This window comes from Bemisia tabaci, chromosome 3 (assembly GCF_918797505.1).
Source record: "Bemisia tabaci chromosome 3, PGI_BMITA_v3".
NCBI classification, from domain to species: Eukaryota; Metazoa; Arthropoda; class Insecta; order Hemiptera; family Aleyrodidae; genus Bemisia; species Bemisia tabaci.
The window spans coordinates 52315761-52335932 of record NC_092795.1 but is presented as its reverse complement, the minus strand read 5'-3'; the positions used below and the strand labels follow the sequence as shown (position 1 = coordinate 52335932).

The window sequence follows — 20172 nt, the reverse complement described above, 5'->3', positions numbered from 1 at the left end:
AAGTTAATTATTTTGTTTTATCTCACCTCAAATGATTGTATTATAATTGCTTCCTTTTATGAGAAGAGCAATGTACCTGAATAGTCAGCTGCCGTCCAGAAAAGGGACAGGGTTGTTTAAACCACTCTGAAAAGCTATATGATTGTGTTTATATTGGTGTCATATTTAAATTACTTTTAGAGGATGCTGTTGTCACTCTTCATAATATTTCAGCTTTATCATTGGTATCAAATGTACTATTGGGCCATGCTTGCGAATCGATGTGATGCGAGACGGGCTCCATGGTTGGAGTAATTAACCATGTTCCAAAGTTCAGAAGTATCGATAATACATTTCAACTCAATTATTTCCGATGATTGTGAATCTCATACGTTTATTATTGCATCTTAGTGTGTTTAACTTTAATACCTTCTAAGTTAAAGTGTTTAATAATTATGGTCATTTCCCAATCTGATTGGTCATTTACAAAAATTCATAGCAAAAATGGTCATAATTATTACAGCTGAGCACCAAGTAGATAGTCAAGCTAAGAATAGTCGTGTGAATGGTAAGTAACAGTTTAAATTTGCCCGCAAATTCATATCAAGTGATTCAAATCTTAAAAATCGTAATCTCATCAACATTTTGTGATTGTCATACATATTTTACTCACTGCCATATAAATTAATGGTTGGATCTAGATTCATTTAAGAAAAAGAAAAAGAAGAAGAAAACCCTCCACTTTCTCTCCGTGAAAATTGAAAAAAAGCGAAATGGAAGTATGGCTAAAATTTTAACGAAAATTTGATTTTGTTATGCAATTAGGGAGTACAATTTCTGGCTTATCCGTGAAAACACTTATGTGCATAGGGAAACTAATGATACATACGTTCTTCTAACAGTAGAAAAACAAGGGGGAAAAACGGGATATGAGGCTAAAGTACACAATAAAATCCCCCCCTTGTTTTTCTACTGTTACCATTGTCTCGGGCTGCTCTATAAAAATTTGTTGCTTCTAAACTAGGCTAGAAATTGTAGCTCCTAACGGCAGAATGGAGTCCAGTTAGGAATCCCTATTCCATTGAATTTGCTGAACATAGAATATCGACTATTAAAACTATAGGAGCCACGAGTCTTGATTTAGAGTATCGTAGATTCGTCAATTGGATTTTCATTTATTTCTTTGAAGAATGACTTGTCGTGTTTATTATACACAATTTCGTGTGATTGTCCGATAATATTTTACAAGAATGCTCTCAAGACATAGACCTACAAAAATAATTGACAATGCTATCTTGTCAAAATTAAGTGGAGAAAAGTACCATAATCGAGATACACACTGGCGTAGTTTCAGCTAATCCAAAATAAGTAATGATTCAAGTTTCTTTTGACTTCAGGGTCTCTCTTCTTGATTTCTGGCTTCGTCTTGATAAAACTTGTAATTGAACTGTATTACACACCTTGCCGTTACTAAGTTAATCGAAGTCTAAGTCTATACGTTTTAATGAATCGGTCCTCGTAAAATGTTCTCAACTTTTAAAACCTTTCCATGTTTCAGATTCCAAAGCGAATTTCGTTGTAAGACTGAATGCTACTGATTCAAGTGTCTAATTGCAGACATTCCAAAAATGTCTCCATGTTCTCTGAATCATGCTGCTCTCTTGGTAGTAACTTTCGTTTCAGTAGCGAAAGGTCTCATCAAATACAATAGCGTCCTCCTGTCGAAACCAGAGCATTATTATTTTGAAGAGGAGTTAACTGCGAAAGGCATCATTCCGGAGGTTGTGCCACGAGCACCGTTTAGAATAGTTTATGTGAGTACTTTTTCTTCAAATATTTGATCACAATGCTACGAGAATAAATTAAATTAAGCAAGGATCAGGGAATTTCTCCAAATGATTTTATGTCAATCGCGGAACTTTTTCTCCAAGCATGCAAGATAACATAGGTGATAATAAAATTAGAAGATGAGCTGTGCGAAGATCTCAAAGTCTTGGAAATTTAAAAATCAAGAGAGCCGCAGAAAAAAAAACAAAAAACAATATATTAATACTGCTCACAATACGCCTGATTTTCATTCAAATGAGTTGCAACACAGATCGTAAATGTCAACAAACCACTGTGTCTTATTCACATCATTAATTTGAAGTTCATCCGGTGTTTTTCCTACCGAATACAGAAAAAAATCATGGCAGAAAATTTTATGGTAAATATTTTACCCTGTATTTTTCAGCTTGAGTATCTCAATAAAAATCATTCAGTTTTACCGGGCGCCAAATTTATGGTAGGACGACCAGACGGACCGGTTGCTAAGGAACCATATAATGTTACATGGGGAGCGAATGCAACTGATATGTACACTCTGTGCCTATTTGGTAAGATCCCTGTCATAATTACCCTCGAGGCGAATTTTGAAAATTTTCGTACTGAAATGTGATAAAACAAACCAATATTCATAATTCTTTAGTTTCACGTTTCACCATATCAGTAGAGATCCCATTATTATACATTATTATACATTATTATAATTATGTAGAAGCGGCACGCCGCGCACAGATACTATGCCGCACTTTGGGTATAACAGTAACGTGAGGTAAGCCAAAGTGCCTTCATTTTCTCCGAATGCAACCGTTGCATCCGTTGAGCAGGAATAGTTGCGCTGAGGCGCCGTGAGATCACTTTTTCGTTCCATGTCTTATTTCTGATTATGTTATTCCTATTGTTTACAGCTGTCATATTATTGATTTTCTCGCTTCATCTGACGACACTTGGTGTTACCGGCGGGTGAGACATGATCCAAGAGAGGACTATATAAAGATAAGTAATTTCTGTGATTTCAGATTTTGATGCCCCTGTGCGAGCAGCTCCAGTCTTACGGAGTTACATACATTGGTTAGTCGGGAACATACCTGGAGCAGGCGTGAAAAATGGAGAGACATTTTTTGAATATTTTCCTCTGAGAGCCCGTGCTGACACAGGTGAGTCTGTCGTAAAACGCAAAAACGCAGTACTTTAAATTGTTTGGAAACAATGTATATTATAGCGAAAAAACTTGTGTACTTTGGGACAGTATTTTTACAGAAATACTTCGCAAACACTCATGAAATTGACCTGATAATTTGAGGTGCATGAGTAAAACAGTTTTTATTTTATGTGTATTAACTGTTAAGTTCCAAAAAACGCGAGAATATCTTGATGGATTTACGGCGTTCTTGCTTAACACGGCGGAATATGTCAACGCCGCCGTGTTACGGCAGAGAGCCGTAAGTGTGCAACATTAGATATGAGCTTTGAGACACATACACGCAAGTACTAGTCTCGGCTTCTTCCGGAACACAACAAAATGCGAGGACATTTAATTCTTAAGGATTGAGAATAGGAGATAGATGAAATTGCTGAACTTTATCAAAAAACTAAATTGGCGGTCAGGGGATCACTCGATCCGGTTACAGGACATTTCGTCAACGATTTTTTGTCCGCGCACCTGTTTTTTCCAGTAATTTACGTCCACGCGTTTTTTCGGCACAGGAGTTTTGGTCCACGTGCTAGTTGAGACCCAAAGTTAATTGGCCCACATTTAAATACAAACGACAATTATCACGACGTTTTTGGATGAAAATGTAAAATGTCTTGAAAGAATGAGGGTTTGCTTGTTTTTTTGTTTTGTCTGTTTGGTCCAACGGAGAATAATATTTAGTTGAGAGTTTTGGTAAAAATGGGGGAGCGTCAATTCCATGAGACAAAATTCACTAAAACTCTCTACACCTCTTTGGTGTAACAGGACTTAATTACTTTCAAGATTTCCACCTTGTATACTGAACCGGATAAACCTCTATATTTGCCTCAACAAAAGGCTCTTAGATTTTTCCAGTGTACGATAAGTATCTTCATTTATTTTGCGAGGAAGGATCTGTACTTTGAAAGGATGCCTGTCATTCTTAATACGTTCAATTTCGTATAATACTGTGCAACACCTCTGTTGTGAAATAGTTGCTTCAGGCGCCGCCGCACGGCGGGCGGGCGGCCAGCGCGAACGCGCATTGGCGCCTACAAACCTAAGTGGATACTGCAAGCACTGTGCAGTGCGTGAAGTATCCACTTAGGTTTGTAGGCGCCAGTGAGCCTCTCTCGCTGGCAGCACGCCGCTCCACTCTCTTAGGCTTTAATATTTATACTCGCATAGTCAGCGCTTTTTAACTCAGGATTTTGAAACGTTTGCACACTCTGGATTGATTATTCTCATTTAAATTTATGGGAAAAAAATATGTATCAATTTATCAAAGGAGAATAATAATATAGTGTGTGTTTTTTTAAATATTGGTGGTTCCGTGTCAAATTTAATGATTTCCAAAGCACTTTAATTTTTTCTTTTACATTTTGTGCTTTTATTGTGCTGCAGCGAGGTGTACGCGCAACCAAACGCTCAAAATTTGACGTATTTGACTCTAAAAGATCGATGTACAAATGGGTTAAAACTAAAGATTGCGTGCTTCTAGGTTTTTTTTCCTCTTTTATTCATTTTTGCAGTTTCTGTCGGCACAACTGCGGCTTATTGAGATTAATGTCGCTTGGAAAAGGTTTTACAAATATTTGTCACGTTTTAAAAATATAAATGTTTTCAAAATGAAGTAATAATTTCGTGAAGAAAAAATTAAAAAAATAAAAAAAAGTACCTATACATATGTAAGATATATTGTACATCGAATATTTTAAGGATAGAAATAAAACCAAATATTCACCAATGACAATTTAAAAAGATGATTCAAAAGGAGAAAGTAATAACATTTCATTTAGATAATGAGCGACCATAACAACACCTCCTTCTCTCTCAATTTATCATTTCAATATTGTCAATATAATTTTACATACCGACTAAAGTGGAGTTGGACCAAGTCACCGTTGCTTATTGTACGTCTAGGCGTAAACTACTGGACAAAGAAGGTGCGCGGACAAAAAATCGTTGACAAAATGTCCTGAAACCCTCCATCCCCCACCCCCCACCCCCGATCATGCCCCGGCCTATTTTTTGAATAATGTAATGGAGACGTCCCACTAATCAAATGGCGGGAATTGAATTTGTGGAATATTTAAAAAGAACTTACCCCGCCAGTATGATACGTTACAGTAGCTCAGCAGAAATATCAGACATTTCGAAAAATGAATAAGTTAAGAATAAAAGGAAACCTTGATGCTATACATGTCTTTAAAAATGGGTATATTTATTACTCACATGGTGCCGAAGCTTTTCCGGTCACTTCTACCCATCATCAGGGCATTGAAGTACATATGTGTGGTTACAAATTACAACACATTACATACACTGAAAAAAAACACTAAACACTCTACAAAAAGAAGCAAACAAAAGAGGCAAAAAAGCAAAACATATTTTATGCAATATGTCATTATCATATAACGTAGGGTGACTTTATAACGTACGAACATTATTAGCAGCATCGCGATAAATGGACTTTTCCTGAAAAATATAATTTTGATCTACAGGGACTCATAGATACGTCATGCTCATTTGGAGGCAGCCAAAAATCTTGGAATTCAAAGAACCGTATCGCAACGGAACGTGAGTATATTATATTAGTTCTTCCTTTTTTTCTGGGTCTAAGGCATTATAAAAACGACGATTCAAGCAGAAATTTCCGACAGATTTATGTACTCAGAAATTGAATTCTGAGATCGCAAGGAAATTATGTTGATAAAAACTTAAAAAAATGTAATGAGTACAAATGTCGATGTTTGTCGTCTCACTGACGATGAACAGCAAAAAGGGTAAACTGAAATGAGTATGGAAAAGTCACTTTCAAAGTGGGTTAGCTGCACCGGTATGTATATCTGTTCAGAAGTTCTAGAGTAAAAATTTCGAGCCGTATTTGACCCCTGCGCCATTTTCTCATTTTCAGAGATGAGGATGATCGTGTCGATTTCAGCATAAATGAATTTGAGAAGAAGTACCAACTGGAACCTCCGATCGCTCTCACATACTTCGAGTGTGAATATGATCACACGATTAAGAACCCACACTTACGATACGACGACGAGGAAGTGAAGAGGAAGAACGAGGAACTGAGGAAAAATGCGAAACCATATGACGATTTGACAGAATGGGTGGGATAATGTCGAAACTGTGATAAGAATTGTCAAAATATTTCTAAAATATATTCGAAGAAATACTTACAAGACAATGTTGTTTCAATATTGGCAATATTGCTGCAATATCTCGTGTTGGGCGGGTTTCTTATAAGCTTATGGCCCCTAAAATTGCATGTTCCTCCTGCATGAGTATGCCCCCCAAGTTAGAATCATGTCGACTAGTTCTCATCAGGTGAGGGTCAATAAAGCATTCTATCTGAAGAGTCACCAAAAAAATGCCTTACATGTAAATATACAGGTGGAAATGAAAAAAAAAAAAATCCATAAAATCAGCCCCCATTTTTCGAAAAAAAGGGGGCTTGCGATCCTCGTACAGAAATAAGCGAGACTAAAATTTGACTCATAGGTATTCTTGTTGATTTTATTATCTAACGTTACTCGGAATATTTAATGGACGGAGTTAAACAGAAAGGAACCAAGCCACATCGGGATCGAACCGAGAAAAAGAGGTTTAAAGTTTGGCTCTTGCATAAGACTCAATGTAAAAGATAAACTTCAAGTTCAATTTCTGCATAATTTGCTCCAACAAAAACTTTGAATTTTTGGCGATAGATAGTAGAGCAGTGGTTAAGTTCAAAACCACTCATAACTCAATTTTTTCCAAAATGTGGGTTGGTTCCTTTCTGCTTAACTCAGTCCTAATGATATTAGTTTAGTTTATTTAAATCATGTAGATAAATACAAGAAATATTCTCGTAGTAGTTACATTGTACTTAAATAAAATAAACTATCCAAAAAAAGAAAAGAAAAGAAAAAAAGGAAAAAAAAGAAAAGAAAGAAAAAAAGAAAAGAAAGAAAGAAAGAAGAAAAAGAAAAAAAAGAAAAAAGGGAAAAAAGGAAAAAAGGAAGAAGAAGAAGAAGAAGGAATTACTGAGGTCAATTAGCACCGGGCATTTTGAAAGGAGCAAAGGTTTTTTGAAAAAAAATTTTGAAACACAAATACAAGCATTATACTCGCATCATTGAATGCGGAAATCGAGCGCAGAACTATTCAGACTCCACGGTCCACAGTAGATTTGTGACGTGGTATCACCATAATGAAGAACAATCTTTGCTTTTCACGGGTCTAAAATTACAGACGTTTATATGAATGTGCCCGCATCATTTAATTCAAAAATGAAGCGCGCAGTTTATTCGAACTTTGGAATGAGTGTGTGATTTGGTATCACGTGAAAATGAAGGAAAATCTTATCTTTTCACGGGCCCCAACTTAGTTCCCCACACATAGAGCAAAGAAATTCAGAACATAACAAATAATCAGGGTGGCATGAAACATAAAATTGAATTGAAAGATAGGTTTCAGTGAAAAATTTCATGAAATTCCATAAGGCTGTGAAATATTTCATATTTTTCAGTAGCTAGAGTATGCACAACACACACAAATTGAAGAGATTTTTTTTTTTTTTTTTTTTTTTTTTTTTTTTTTTTTTTTTTTTGAGGTTGGTTCCTCACAATCAACAATATAAATGTTTTTGGTGAGATTGATACAAGAACTTATGTGGGGTGATTTCTCTGACCGCACCAGAGATTGGCCTAGAGTTGTAGGAAGATAATTGAAGAAAGTCACAATTTTTACATTTTGTACAACATGGAGGAAAACCGGCATTTTTCAATCTCACGTTAATTTCTGAAATCTTATGAAATATCTCATTAAAAAATTCAAGATTTTATTTTCCATGAAATTTTGCCACCCTGCAACTGATAACCGGATGGATAATTTATTTGGTCTACCTGACAACACTGTAAGCGGTCATACGTAAACAAGGAAGAACAACAACATCGTCAACGCATCATGGCTTTTGGTTTTCTCGACAACGAATATTTGGGTTAGATAAGGATACATTCTTTTCAAAGTTTTCTAAAACTTGTTCATACTTTTCCTTAGTATTTTTGCAGTGAATTTGTGCATATACGAGTTTCCGTAACAATTCGGTCATCATGTCCGACTGGGAAACAGTCACAATTCTGAGGAAGAAGCCTCCAAAACCCTCTCAGTTGAAAAGTGAACAGGTGCGTATTATCACGTTTTTCGTGTCTGTTTACTCATTTTTTATCCACCAAGTTAATTTTTATCTTCCTTCCGCCTTCTGTATCAGAAATTAAACAGGGTTCTTTGTTTTTAATCACCGCAGGTTACGTACCGTATCCCCAGAAGTTCAGCAAACAGCCTAACCTAACTGCATCTCTGACAATCTATGAACTACCCACCGCTGAGTTCGTCTATCTCTCTAGCACCCCTCATGCACTTATTGTAACATTAGGTTATTTACTCCTTAATTTGGATTATACATATCGTGTTTTTTCACTATCACAACCAACATTACAAATCTTGATTGGTACTAAAATATCCCAATCCCACCTCGCCTGGAAGTGATAACGAACTGTGTTCAAGTATCATTTTAGTCAGTCAATTCGCAACTGCACTGTGCATGTTTACTTAAATTACAACAATGTTTTGGTTTCTAGTCATTAACTTCTGATTTTCCGTTTCCAGGCTGTGGCTCAAGCCAGACGCCAGGTGTTCCAGTTGAGACTCAGCAGAAGTGTAAGTGAAATTTTTCTTTTTCTTTTATTCCAAAACCTTCACCAAATTAACTACTCTAACTCACTTACAAGCTCTCTAAAAATGACAGATTTTAGGAAATTGTCTGGTCAACCCATTCTAGAAGGTACTATAAAGGTATATTCTTCGTCCTCAAGTTTTCTATTTAAGAATCTCCCACTCTCTTACTCAATTTGATCGCAAACTTTGCAGATACAGTGTTACATGTAATTTATCAGTTTTACAAAAGAAATTATCAGAAGCCTGACAATTGGACTGCATTTTGCAATTTGGAACTATAAATTCTGGCCCGGTTTAAAAACAACGTATGTGCCATTAGTTTCCCTATGCACATAAGAGTTTTTTCAGATGAGGCAGAATTTATAGTTCCAAATTGCAAAATGTAGTCCAATTGATCTCTGGAAACATGTTGTATTTAATCTTTGTATGTAACATGCGAATAATAATAACTACCTAGAGCTCGCGTATCGTATGTTGAGGCAGTCGTCAATCTCTGATTAGCTCTGAATTAGCACCACTCAACACGTTAATACATGGCAGATGGCACCTCTGATGAGTGGTGACATAAAGAATACTTTGACATTTGTCTCAACATACAATGCGCGAGCCGTAACGTTTGTTTAATTAATACAGAATCTGGTATCGGCAGGAATATTTAAGTGTTCAAATTTCTACACCTGGGAAAATAAGTAAACCATAAATACCTGTAGTTATGTGTACGGCACAGAAAGTTCTTTGAAGCAAAAATCACCTGAAATCTGGGCCTTACAATTTCCTCTCTCTGCAAAAACATCAATAGTACTTACTTACCTACTTGGCCAGCAAAGAACTTTAAAAAAAATACACTGAAATCAAGGTGCGTTTTGGTTTTTTTCCTTTTCCTCATTTTTTGCTTTCATAAAAGGAAACCTTCCATGCAAAAATTTCCTAACGACAGATTTCCGCATGACACTCCAGCATCTTCTGCACTTTTAGTCGCATATGCGGCAAAATAATCAGAAGTGAGGAGCACTCGCTAGATAATCCTCAATGGATCAATCTTAATTGAATCGGGATGTGCTAAAACCGCTAATGTCAATTTTACCAGTCTTGGGTTGTTTTGAGTTCATAATACTTCCAAAGAGCCGATACAACCATAAAAGTGATGAAAGGACTCACTTAGGGATGAAGGAAACACAAAGACGAGTTTTAACGCCTTTTTCATGGTTGCAACCAATTCTGAAAAGTATTATCAACTCAAAAAAACTTAAGACTGGACAAATGGACATAGCAGTCCCAATTCAATTGTACTGTAGGTACGCCACACTGTATTTCCACATCACTGCAGTCTTGCCTCTTTCCTCGAATTTCATGATTTTTTTCTCTTTTCAATCTACTTTCAGATGACTATTTACGTCTGCTTTTTTTCAGGGGGTGGAGGTCAGAACAAGCAACATGCCACTGTAAAGAATACGGCAAAACTAGACCGAGAAACTGAAGAATTAAAGCATGATACAGTACCTCTCGACGTGGGGAAACTTATTCAGCAGGGTCGTCAGGCTAAAGGTTGGAGCCAAAAAGATTTAGCTACGGTAAGTAATATCTCTCATATTTTATTTTTAAAATTCATCTGAGAAATAAATTTGCTTATCTAGGGTCCCAAAATCCACATAATCAAATCATGAAAAGAATGGGAGCCTAATACCCACAAATGAGCATTGGATCAATGTTTTCTGAAATCAATCGTACAAATTATCTAACACATTTCAGAGAATTATTCCTAAAACATTATACAACTTCTGTAAAATTTTCAAAAAAAATTGTAGTACTGGCCTCCTGTGTAAAAAAATTGTCTCAGGACTTTTGGCATTAACTGATGTATTTTGATTCCTTTTTTGCCAAACACGTTTCATGCCCTTGGAGAGCCCTTTCCTCATTGTTCTTGAACTCATTGTGAAATATTCCTGTGAATTTCATTCTTAATTGACCAATTTGTTCCCTTATTTTTTGCAGCGAATCAATGAAAAACCTCAAGTCATTCAAGAATATGAAGCAGCCCGTGGTATTCCAAACCAAACAGTCATCAGTAAAATTGAGAGAGCTCTAGGTAATCAAAAATTTTGCATTATTTTTCTGCAATACCATTTTACTTATAAGCAGGAGTCCAGAAAGTGTGCCATCTCGCAATCCTAGGATCTCAGCAAATGTGAGGCAATTTTGAAAAACAATGACTATCTTGGAGGGGCAAAGAGGCAATTGAAAAATGTGACTTGAGAAGAATAAATGTTTGATTGCAGCGAATGCTTAGCATTTTGGACCTTCCTGCACCCTTACTTATAGAATAGGTATTGACAAGAATGTTATATTGGTCCTCAATACAAATTAATCATAAATTAAATCATATTGTGTGATACTGAAATGAAAATATATCCCATGGTATCCATACAGGAAAAGAAATCTGGATCATTTTTAATGAATCCCAAGACAAAATTAAAAAGTACCAACCCACTAATTTTCCTATTTTTGTTTCTTTCTTTCTTCTTATTATTTTTGAATTTGGACTTCTTGATGGAATTATTCATGAAAAAGATACTTAATTCGGAGTTTCCTTTAGCCTCGAAAGTCAAGGAATCTCATGTGTGGCGCACGGGCTCTGCAACTTCAGCCAGTGCCAGAAAGGGAAAGCAACTTTGGAGAGCCACTTTCCTTACTTGAATCTCCCAAAGTGTTAATTTCTTCTGAAATCGAGCAAGAGCCAGCTTAATACTAAGAAAAAAATCTAACTGAATGTTTCATTAATAGGTTAGGGAAAAGAAAAAATTTAGAGAGAGTAAGAGAGTGGAAAATGAAGAAATTGTAGAACCCCTGTTTATTGCTTGTTTTCTAAATAAAATATCTAAAATTAAAAGTTACAAAACAAGCATATGCATTGCACATAGTAGTGGATTTGACCTAAGGCTTGTAGTTTAAATGTTAAATGTGACTGTATTCAGTGCTGAAGCATTGCTGCCAACAGAAGACAAAGTGTTTAGGTTGCTAGCTCTTGAAGTTCCAAGTGTCATATCAGTCTTACTCTTCATTCCCAGAGGCTTCTACAACTTGAAAAACATGTCATTGGGTCAAATTACAATTTTTTTTCCTCCACAAGTCATTGACCTACGAGTAAACTATTTATCTCCATTATTTTCAAACTCTTTTCATTGTAAAATTGACACCTTCTCTTAATTTTCTAGGAATGAAATTACGAGGCAAGGATCGTGGTAAACCAATGGCGCCACCTGGAAAAAAGTGATTTCTCAAAGGGTTACTTCAAAATATCTCTCAACAACATACCCAACCTGTGACTTTACACCTTATCTTTTCGTTCAAAAGGAAATCCATGCTCTCATATCCATCCTCAATCCGTGAAGTTTTTTTGAATCATTGATCACCTAACCCTCTTTCCCTCTATTTGTATTCTCTGGTAGGTTTCACTTCCTTCGATGAAGCATAATGGAATTACGATTTTGGTGGAAGCTGTAACTGAAATTTACTGTCGAAAGAAATTCAGTAGTGTTTTTTTTTTTTCTTTGTGAAGGATACAGATTCTAAGTTACTTTTTTTTGTAATGATTTTTTTTCTTCTCCCTTTTTTATGAAGGTTGACGGAATTTCATGAAAGAGCCCCTTATTGAGTCTAAACCGACGATCAATTCACTTTTAATAAACTTGAAACTTCGGCAGGCATTTTTTACTGTGTTGATGACATCTCATAATTATTTTTACCATTATTTTATTCAAAGGATAGGTATGTAAGTAGTTAATGTTGGAAAGAAACTGGTGAGAAAGGAAAGAGAGAGAAAAACTTGTTGTCTGCACCTAGGAACAGAAGCATGTCAACACTTGCCATTTGCTCCAGGCAAATTTAATAATTTAAAAAAATGAAAGATTTTTGCAGTAAACTCAAGAATTCTCACACCCCTCAACACATCCAGTAGTAAATTTTACTGTCCTAAATTATGAATGAAATATTAATACTCATTTGTTTTGTATGTTATTAGGTCAAGACTGGAGCATGATTTTTGCTCCTATCGTGAATTTTTCAGACTGCTTTGCTCAGTTCCAAGTCAAAAGCACAAAAGTTTACTGCCTCGCAAGAGAAACACGCTGTATGAACATTTGAATGTTCCCAAATTCCTCCTGATAAAACATTTATTTTTGATGAATGTTATGAATTTTCTCCTTGAAATTTTCAGATACTCAAGCTGAAACTGCAAATAAAATTCTTGCCAAGGTTGGAAGGCAAATATTCCCAAGTTTCCTCAAAAATTTGCATTACACTGGGGGAAATTTGGCAACGCCAAGTTCATACAGTATTTTTCTTTAGCACAGCAGTATAGCCTCTACACATTTGGTAATTACAATTAGTCTCACGAATGATGCTGCCAAACAACTTACATACATCTGAACATTACAACCCCCCCCCCCCCTCCTCCCACGTTTTCATCATTGAGTTTTAGAGCATGTTTACGTGTACTTATCAAAGAGCCTGAATTTCTTTCGACGTACTAAGAATAAAACCTTTAATTCTAAGAAAATATTAATGTGGAGGCCAGTCATGTCCCACTTTTTCCTTTTTGTACTATTCTCTTTGTTTAATATTTATCTTTTTTATTGATATAGTTTGTTTTCATTTTGGTGTCAGATATTAGCATGTTAGTGTATGATAAAACCCTAAAATCCTTTTTTTCTGACTTTCAACGTCGAAGTCTCGTGCATTTTCATATTTGAAGACATTCACCAAAATACCAGTCACGTAATTATTATATGATTTATAAATATTTTGCCAGTTATTACTGTGTGTGGTCCTGGGCAATTTCAGAGAGAGCCTATCAGACTTTTTCCATAATATTTCTCATCTAATCTATTTCTAAGGAATATTTTTAAGACCTCTGAAGTTTTGGAAAGTAAGAAAGAAAAACAAATGTGCACAGCAAATTTTTCTTGCGTTCAGACAAAATCAAGTCTGCTGTCAAAACAACCACCACAAAGAATCATTTTAAATATTAATAAGGTATTCTTTTATTTATACTCTTTTATCATTTTGGAGACACGCATAAGCATAAAACGCATAAGCATTCAGACAGCCAAGATAAGCTGGCTTTCAGCATTGTTGTGAAAATTTTCCTTAATACTTTGTCTCTTCAATTCAATTTGTCTTTACACCGCAGATTTATGAAGAACCATATCAGCTGGGTCATATATATGTACTTCTCCATCTCTCCAGTTATTTCGTGATTACTTTAAGTTTTTGTGTGATAAGAATAATTTTATTTTGTTGGACCACTGTGTTTTCAATTTCTCATTAAATTAAAACTTGATTGTATGCATTGGTCGGTTAAAATTTTAGTTCTTATTTCTCATTTCTGTAGTTGCTCCTCTCTTTAGTACAACGCGTGTTAGGCCTAAAATGTACTAGCGAGTCGATTCCACGATAGGAATTTAAGTTGGGAAGAAAAATTATCGGAATATACAAAGAGATAGTCGTTCTCAATTTATAATTTGTGTATTGTAAAGTAATGGTAGAACCACAAAATCTCACATCTTCATGCTACATTGCAGAATTAGTGTCGTATTTATTTTTTTGGAGAATAACTGATCATCGTTTTTTTAAGCAAAATTTCATGAGATCATTCTCTAAAATTTTTGCACAAAAATATGCGATCATGTTGTCCAGTAAAGGACGAATAATAATCATGAAAGATGAGGAAGGCAAAAGAAGATAATAAGAGAAGGAATATACAGCTGCCTACATGTCTTTTTTTGTGAGTTTTATCTAAAATTGAGGCTTAAAAACAACTTAAAGGAGAGAAATCTTGTAAATCATGAAAGTTATTCACTCATTTTTACCTGAAAAAACTTAATCCTGAGATCAGAAATAGAACTATTTATGCTAAAAGGAACTAGAGACAGTTAAGAGAGATGGGGTGTGCTCGTGGCAGCTACATAAGATAAAATGTGAAAATGGGCGCAGGTCTTTTAGGAAAGTGGAAAAGTGGGATTTTTCATTCCATCAAAAGGAACCAAGTGCCAAAATATGCAGCTTTCATGAGCCTTGGGTATGTGACCGGAGCGTTTTGAACAGAGCTCATGAGTTAAACTCTAGTTCCTTTTTGCAGAAATACGTCCAAATAGGAGTCTCTTCTTCCTTATTTCAATTCTAGTAAATTATTTTCTGTTAAAATTTCAGTCGAAAATCCGTAGAAAGTGGTGTCAATGCAATTGGGAGTTGCTAGACTACAGAAAAACTTCTAGGTGCCTTTTCATAGACTCATCCATGTGTTTGTTGATCAAACTCATAGAACTGAAAACGTTTTCCACAGGTATGAGATGTACATCTCATTTTATTAAATTTTTATTTTAAATTAATGGATAGGATTTTTCTCTCAAAAGGATTGCAAAAATTTAAGTTAAATAAAAAATCTGTATCCTTGATATAAAAATTTTACTTTTCCAACCTTGAAAATATTTTACAAGATAACATTAAATGTGAAAAAATGTATTTAAAAAAGGGGGCCATAGTTATATAAACAAAAAATACAAATTATTGTGAAATTAATCTTTCCTAAGTTCAAGCTTTTCTTCTCGAATGCCTTCACGGGTTATAATGTTGATGATGATGCTGTCACCCGTGTAAATGTCTCGCTCTGTTGCTGAAATGAAAGCATCTTTTACGACATTAAGAGCTTTCTCCAGAGTTATAGCTTCAGGTTTTTCCTTGATATTCGAGAGTCCCAACTGCGAAGAAAAACATAAATAAATCAGTGAAAAAGAAACGCTTCCTATAACTCCAAGAGTAAGATATAAAAAAATTAAGAAACAGAGAAAGGATGACAAATCTGATCAAGAGGATAAAATTTTCAGAAAAATAAAGAAACCAAAGTTTCCAATGTAAAACTTATTTCCACCGGAAAGCAGATTGAAATGCATCGACATTTGATTGATAAAAATGTCTCAGAAAATACATGATTTTTTACTGATAACACGCTATTGAAAATTTTTGGAGGACGATTTTTCTTCGCCACTTCAATATTTATTTCTTAGTAACAATTAAATAAAAAGAAAGATTTGAAAGATGAAAGAAATTATGACTTAGATTCTTTGATGAGTCCATATGGTAGACCCTAGAACATGGTAATTCTTCCCTTCTCATTCATCCAGAAAATGAAGCGGGAGGATGTTTTGCTGTTAAGGGAAAGACTTCTTCACATACATGATACCTATAAGAAGCATAGCTAGGCAGTGGATAGCAGCCGATCAGAGGGGTTGGGGAGGAGGATAAAAATTAGCTTTTCTTGGAGAACCTGAATTGAGATACATAGTTGGAAATCAATGAAAAAAAATTTATTTGCAAAAACTGCAGGTACTTCATTCTCTAAGAGCCGCTTTCTCAGCACTCTCTGGTGCTCTACGACACATAACCACCATATCCCCTTATCGTCACTTGGCCCTTACCAAAGTTTTTACTTCCTCATTTTTCATAAGGTCCTTCGAAGCCACTCTTTTACTGGGCGGTGTCCCCTTCACCTTCTTCCAGGAAGAACCTAACCAACCATCTTTTTGGGCAGTTTTTCTTCTGATATAGGGTTCTGGACTAGTTGCTCTCAATACATGAAACAACTTGGGGTCCATTATAGTGCTTTGGTAGACATAATATTGTTATTTAACGCTCTACTTGTAAAAAGATCCTTTCCTTTTGCTTAATTAATAACACACAATCAATTTTATTATTGTGCAAGGAAAAAGCAATTAGCTTATCAATAACAGAATTTTATAAGACTTTAAAAAAGGTAAATACCTGATTATCTAACACAGGCTGCAAAAGAGCGCCCGAAGATCCTCCAGCTTTGAATTTGCTCTTTTCAAGATTGCCAATGGGGTCATAGCTGTACACAACTCCTTTGCCATCATTATCAAAACCAGCTAGGATATTCAAGATATAATAAGGGAACAAACGTTTATAGTAAAGCATGGTGGATAACATCTGCGAGATTGCAGGGGTTGACATCACTTTCTGATGCTCATGTAAGTACATCTGAAAACAGATAAACATAATTTATTAACAGCAAAAATTGATAGAACATTTTTCCGATGGCTGAGCCATTCAGTTAACATTTTTAAGGCTCATTATGAGTTATGACAGGCTATTTGTTTATTCAGGAGTTGTTGAAGACTAATGAGGGACAGTGGTGGACAGGCCCGCCACAAGGGGGGGGGGGGGGGGGATACTGGGTCCTCGGTACCGGGGCCCGGGCCCTGGAAGGACCCGTGACGCAGGTGACAAACCACTACGAATTCATGTGTAACCCTTATCTCGGAAGGAAAAGTGAAAAAATTACCCTGAAAATTCTGCAAAAGGTGAATATAGTTTCAAAAACACGCTAGGGCACTATAAAATTGTTCTTACTTTTTAGAGATAGTTAGTTAGTTAGAGATATCTATCTATTTTCAAGATTTTGAGTATAAATAGAATGATATTTTTAGTAACTGCATTTCATTTTCTTCCGTTGTCGGATGCTAAGAGGCTCCTGTCTGGGCATCCTCGACTTCAATGGCTCAACTCCCTTGCCATAGACGTACGAAAGGGGAGTCCAGAGGGGCCCGGCTCCCCCTAGAATTGAAAAGTATCATCTGCCCCCCTCAAAAAAAATGTATAGATGTTTCGAACGCAACAATTAAAGTATTTGGTGCTGAAAGTAAAAAAAAGGCGTAATTATTCTGCAGAAATTGATGGAAAATCTCCATCATAAGAGCTTCAAAATGCGTCCAAATAGATTTAAAATTTCAAAAATTTCCCGGGGGAGGCCCCCCGGACTCCCCTCTGTGCTAGGGGCCCGGGCCAGAAAACTGGTACCAGGGCCCGAGATGGGCTGTGGCGGGACTGGTGGTGGATACAAAGCGATACGTACAAGGAAGCATACCTTGATTGCAGTACTTCAAAATTTCCCCTCCGATTTATTTTTATTGTTATTTTCTTTTTATTATTTTATTTTTTATACATAAAAGCAAACCAACTAAAGTACCTTTTATTTTCATCGAGTATTTTTCAAGAGCAGCATAAAATTTATAAAAATATTTGCAACATGGAATTGCTTGGTTTCCCACAAAATACAAATAAAGTAGGTTTGGAAATGGACAACATCATGAATTGATTGGCAAATTCTCATAGTTTCACCATTGAAAAGCTCAGTATTTTACAACTTAAAGGACGTGAAAAAGTTGATTTGATGAGACAAGAGGTGGGTGATAAAGGGGATCGAACAAGTCAAGGTGAAAGTTTCAAGTATTAGTAATGGGTCTATGAAGGGTAAAACTTGGCTTCGAATTGATTAAAAGTAGATGAGACATCGGATTGAACTGACTGCTTAACCTACATTTTGAGCATTTCTCTGCCTGGGATTTTTATTCGAATTGAAAGAGAAATGTAAGGTAGATAATCGTGTTTCTGTGTGTGAAATTTTAATGGATACTTATTCCAACAATTAAAATCATTGTTTTGTGTGCCTGGGCTGTTAACATCAGTTATTTAAAATTGTTTGTTAAACTGTTTCATTTAAGTCTTTTTACATGATTAATGATCAATTCATAATATTCCTACAAAAAATCTTCATCATTCTTGATGGTTCTGGAACCACATTCTCGGCTATGATAACTGTGCACTTATTGTACAATTTTACCATTAATTAAATTTAACGCCATACTCCATAAAAATTCATCCACCAAGAACTTTACCTGCATTCTAGCCTCAAGTAACTTAGTGAGAGAGAGAACATCACACCAACAACCGCAACATCCAAGAACGGAATCGTTGGAGAGCTTGAATAATTTAGATTGGTCTCTTGTATAAATAGAATATCCAGTGCTTAACCTCGAATCAGAAGCTATAACAACATAATCGTCCCCTGCTACAGCTACTATACTCCTGAAAAATACACAGATAAATCAGCAATATATAATTTGACCAAACTTCTTAATACATGAGGTGCATAATAGATTCTTCAAGACCATTTGAAAACGAAATTATTCGATACCAAATGTTTGAGGGTATTACACAATTGGAGTTACCAAAACACATGCGTTTATACTTATGAATGCATACTTCATTCACAATAATCGGTAATTTCTTGAATGTGTTAAGAACCTTTCGGCAAAGAGAGAAATATCTGTCATGGGACAGTTTTTTTTGACAACGCAGCTTGAAGTTCTTGGAGTAAGGTTCTCCATTTCTATGTTGAAAACTGGTTCAGGGACTACACGTTAACATGTAATCCAAAATCGTAAGTTCAATCTATATGAATGACCTGATATACAAATTGTATCAATGAATTTCGGACCATACACACAAACAAAACACGTATCTGTGAGGTTTGGAGAATAACGATGAAGGCAACGCAGCCATGGTCCAGCAACACATAGCAAACATGAGCACTGGAAATGGGGGTGCGACTCATTAAAGGTTCAATTCTAAGGTTCAGTCTGGTGATAGGCATGTTTTACAGAACTGTTTGGTGGAGACTAGTGCTCCATTCACTTCGGTCTAAAGAATTTTATTTCATTGGTAGTGCAGACTCTTTCTTTTAAGAGGTCAGATGCTTAAGCTTTGATTATACACCTACCATCTTGGAAACCTGCACGCCTATCAGCAAGCACACAATCTTTAAGGTTTAAACAAATAGTAAGCCCATTAAAATAAGACTCAAAATTTCCTAGACAAGCGGCAAAGAAAACATAATTGAGACTACATGAATAGTTACAGCGGCAATGGGAAAAAAATGTTTATGACATAGCATGTTTCACTCAGTTACGATACCCGGAGAATCAATGGATTGCGAGATACATACCCTCCGTTATCAGCGTATGGAGAAAAACTATGTTGATTCAAAGCTGCACTCGAGTTTTTCAACACAAGAGCCATAATTTTAGGATGGATTTGAAAATTAATTTAACAATTAAATATCCAATCAAGAGTTCGGCGGAAGATAACGGAGTAAACAATGAAAACTTAACCTCAAAAACAGTGCTGCCGTTCTCGCTCAGCCCAAGATTCCGTGATTCGGAACTATTTTATTCCGATTATTTTCAAATATTCCGGGAAAAAGTTCCGAGATCGGCCAGGAATTAATTCCGATTCCTGACGCGGGCTTTTCAAATGGTTTACCCGTTTTATAAGACGGCCACCCCTCAAAATCATTGTCAGGGCGTCATGAATATTAAATGAACAGTTCTCAACTGGTTTGGACGTAATTATGACGCCCTGACAGTGATTTTAAGGGGCGGCTGTCCTATAAAACAGTTAAATCGTTTGAAAAGCCCGCATTAAGGAATGGGAATTAATTGTAATTAATAATTAATTAATGACATATAATTGACCATCTCCCCGGAATGAAACTCTGCAAATTATTTTATTTTTATATAAGTTGAAGATTAAACATTAGAGATGTAAAAATAACA

At 35.7% G+C, this 20172-nt stretch overlaps 3 protein-coding genes across 3 annotated transcripts; 2 read left to right on the top strand and 1 right to left on the bottom strand.

The window, feature by feature from the left end:
* The first annotated feature begins 86 nt into the window (after nucleotides 1-86).
* On the top strand, nucleotides 87-6173 carry LOC109036331 (OV-16 antigen). The gene is made up of 6 exons (XM_019050497.2): nucleotides 87-547; nucleotides 1538-1793; nucleotides 2213-2354; nucleotides 2820-2957; nucleotides 5479-5554; nucleotides 5892-6173. The coding sequence occupies exons 2-6, from the start codon at nucleotides 1608-1610 to the stop codon at nucleotides 6103-6105; spliced, it is 756 nt and encodes a 251-aa protein (XP_018906042.2). The 5' UTR covers nucleotides 87-547; nucleotides 1538-1607; the 3' UTR covers nucleotides 6106-6173.
* Nucleotides 6174-7918: 1745 nt separating this feature from the next.
* Nucleotides 7919-14065, top strand: LOC109036322 (multiprotein bridging factor 1). Its single transcript, XM_019050481.2, is given in 6 exon segments — nucleotides 7919-8151; nucleotides 8636-8654; nucleotides 8657-8686; nucleotides 10115-10275; nucleotides 10697-10790; nucleotides 11917-14065. Coding segments are annotated over 6 exon segments (435 nt in total). The 5' UTR covers nucleotides 7919-8079; the 3' UTR covers nucleotides 11976-14065.
* A 1084-nt stretch (nucleotides 14066-15149) lies between these two features.
* LOC140224291 (proteasome subunit beta type-1-like) lies at nucleotides 15150-19747 on the bottom strand. Its single transcript, XM_072298608.1, has 4 exons — nucleotides 19563-19747; nucleotides 18454-18643; nucleotides 16520-16756; nucleotides 15150-15459 (listed from the first exon to the last, which is right to left on the bottom strand). The coding sequence occupies exons 1-4, from the start codon at nucleotides 19634-19636 to the stop codon at nucleotides 15277-15279; spliced, it is 684 nt and encodes a 227-aa protein (XP_072154709.1). The 5' UTR covers nucleotides 19637-19747; the 3' UTR covers nucleotides 15150-15276.
* Between the last annotated feature and the right edge of the window lie 425 nt (nucleotides 19748-20172).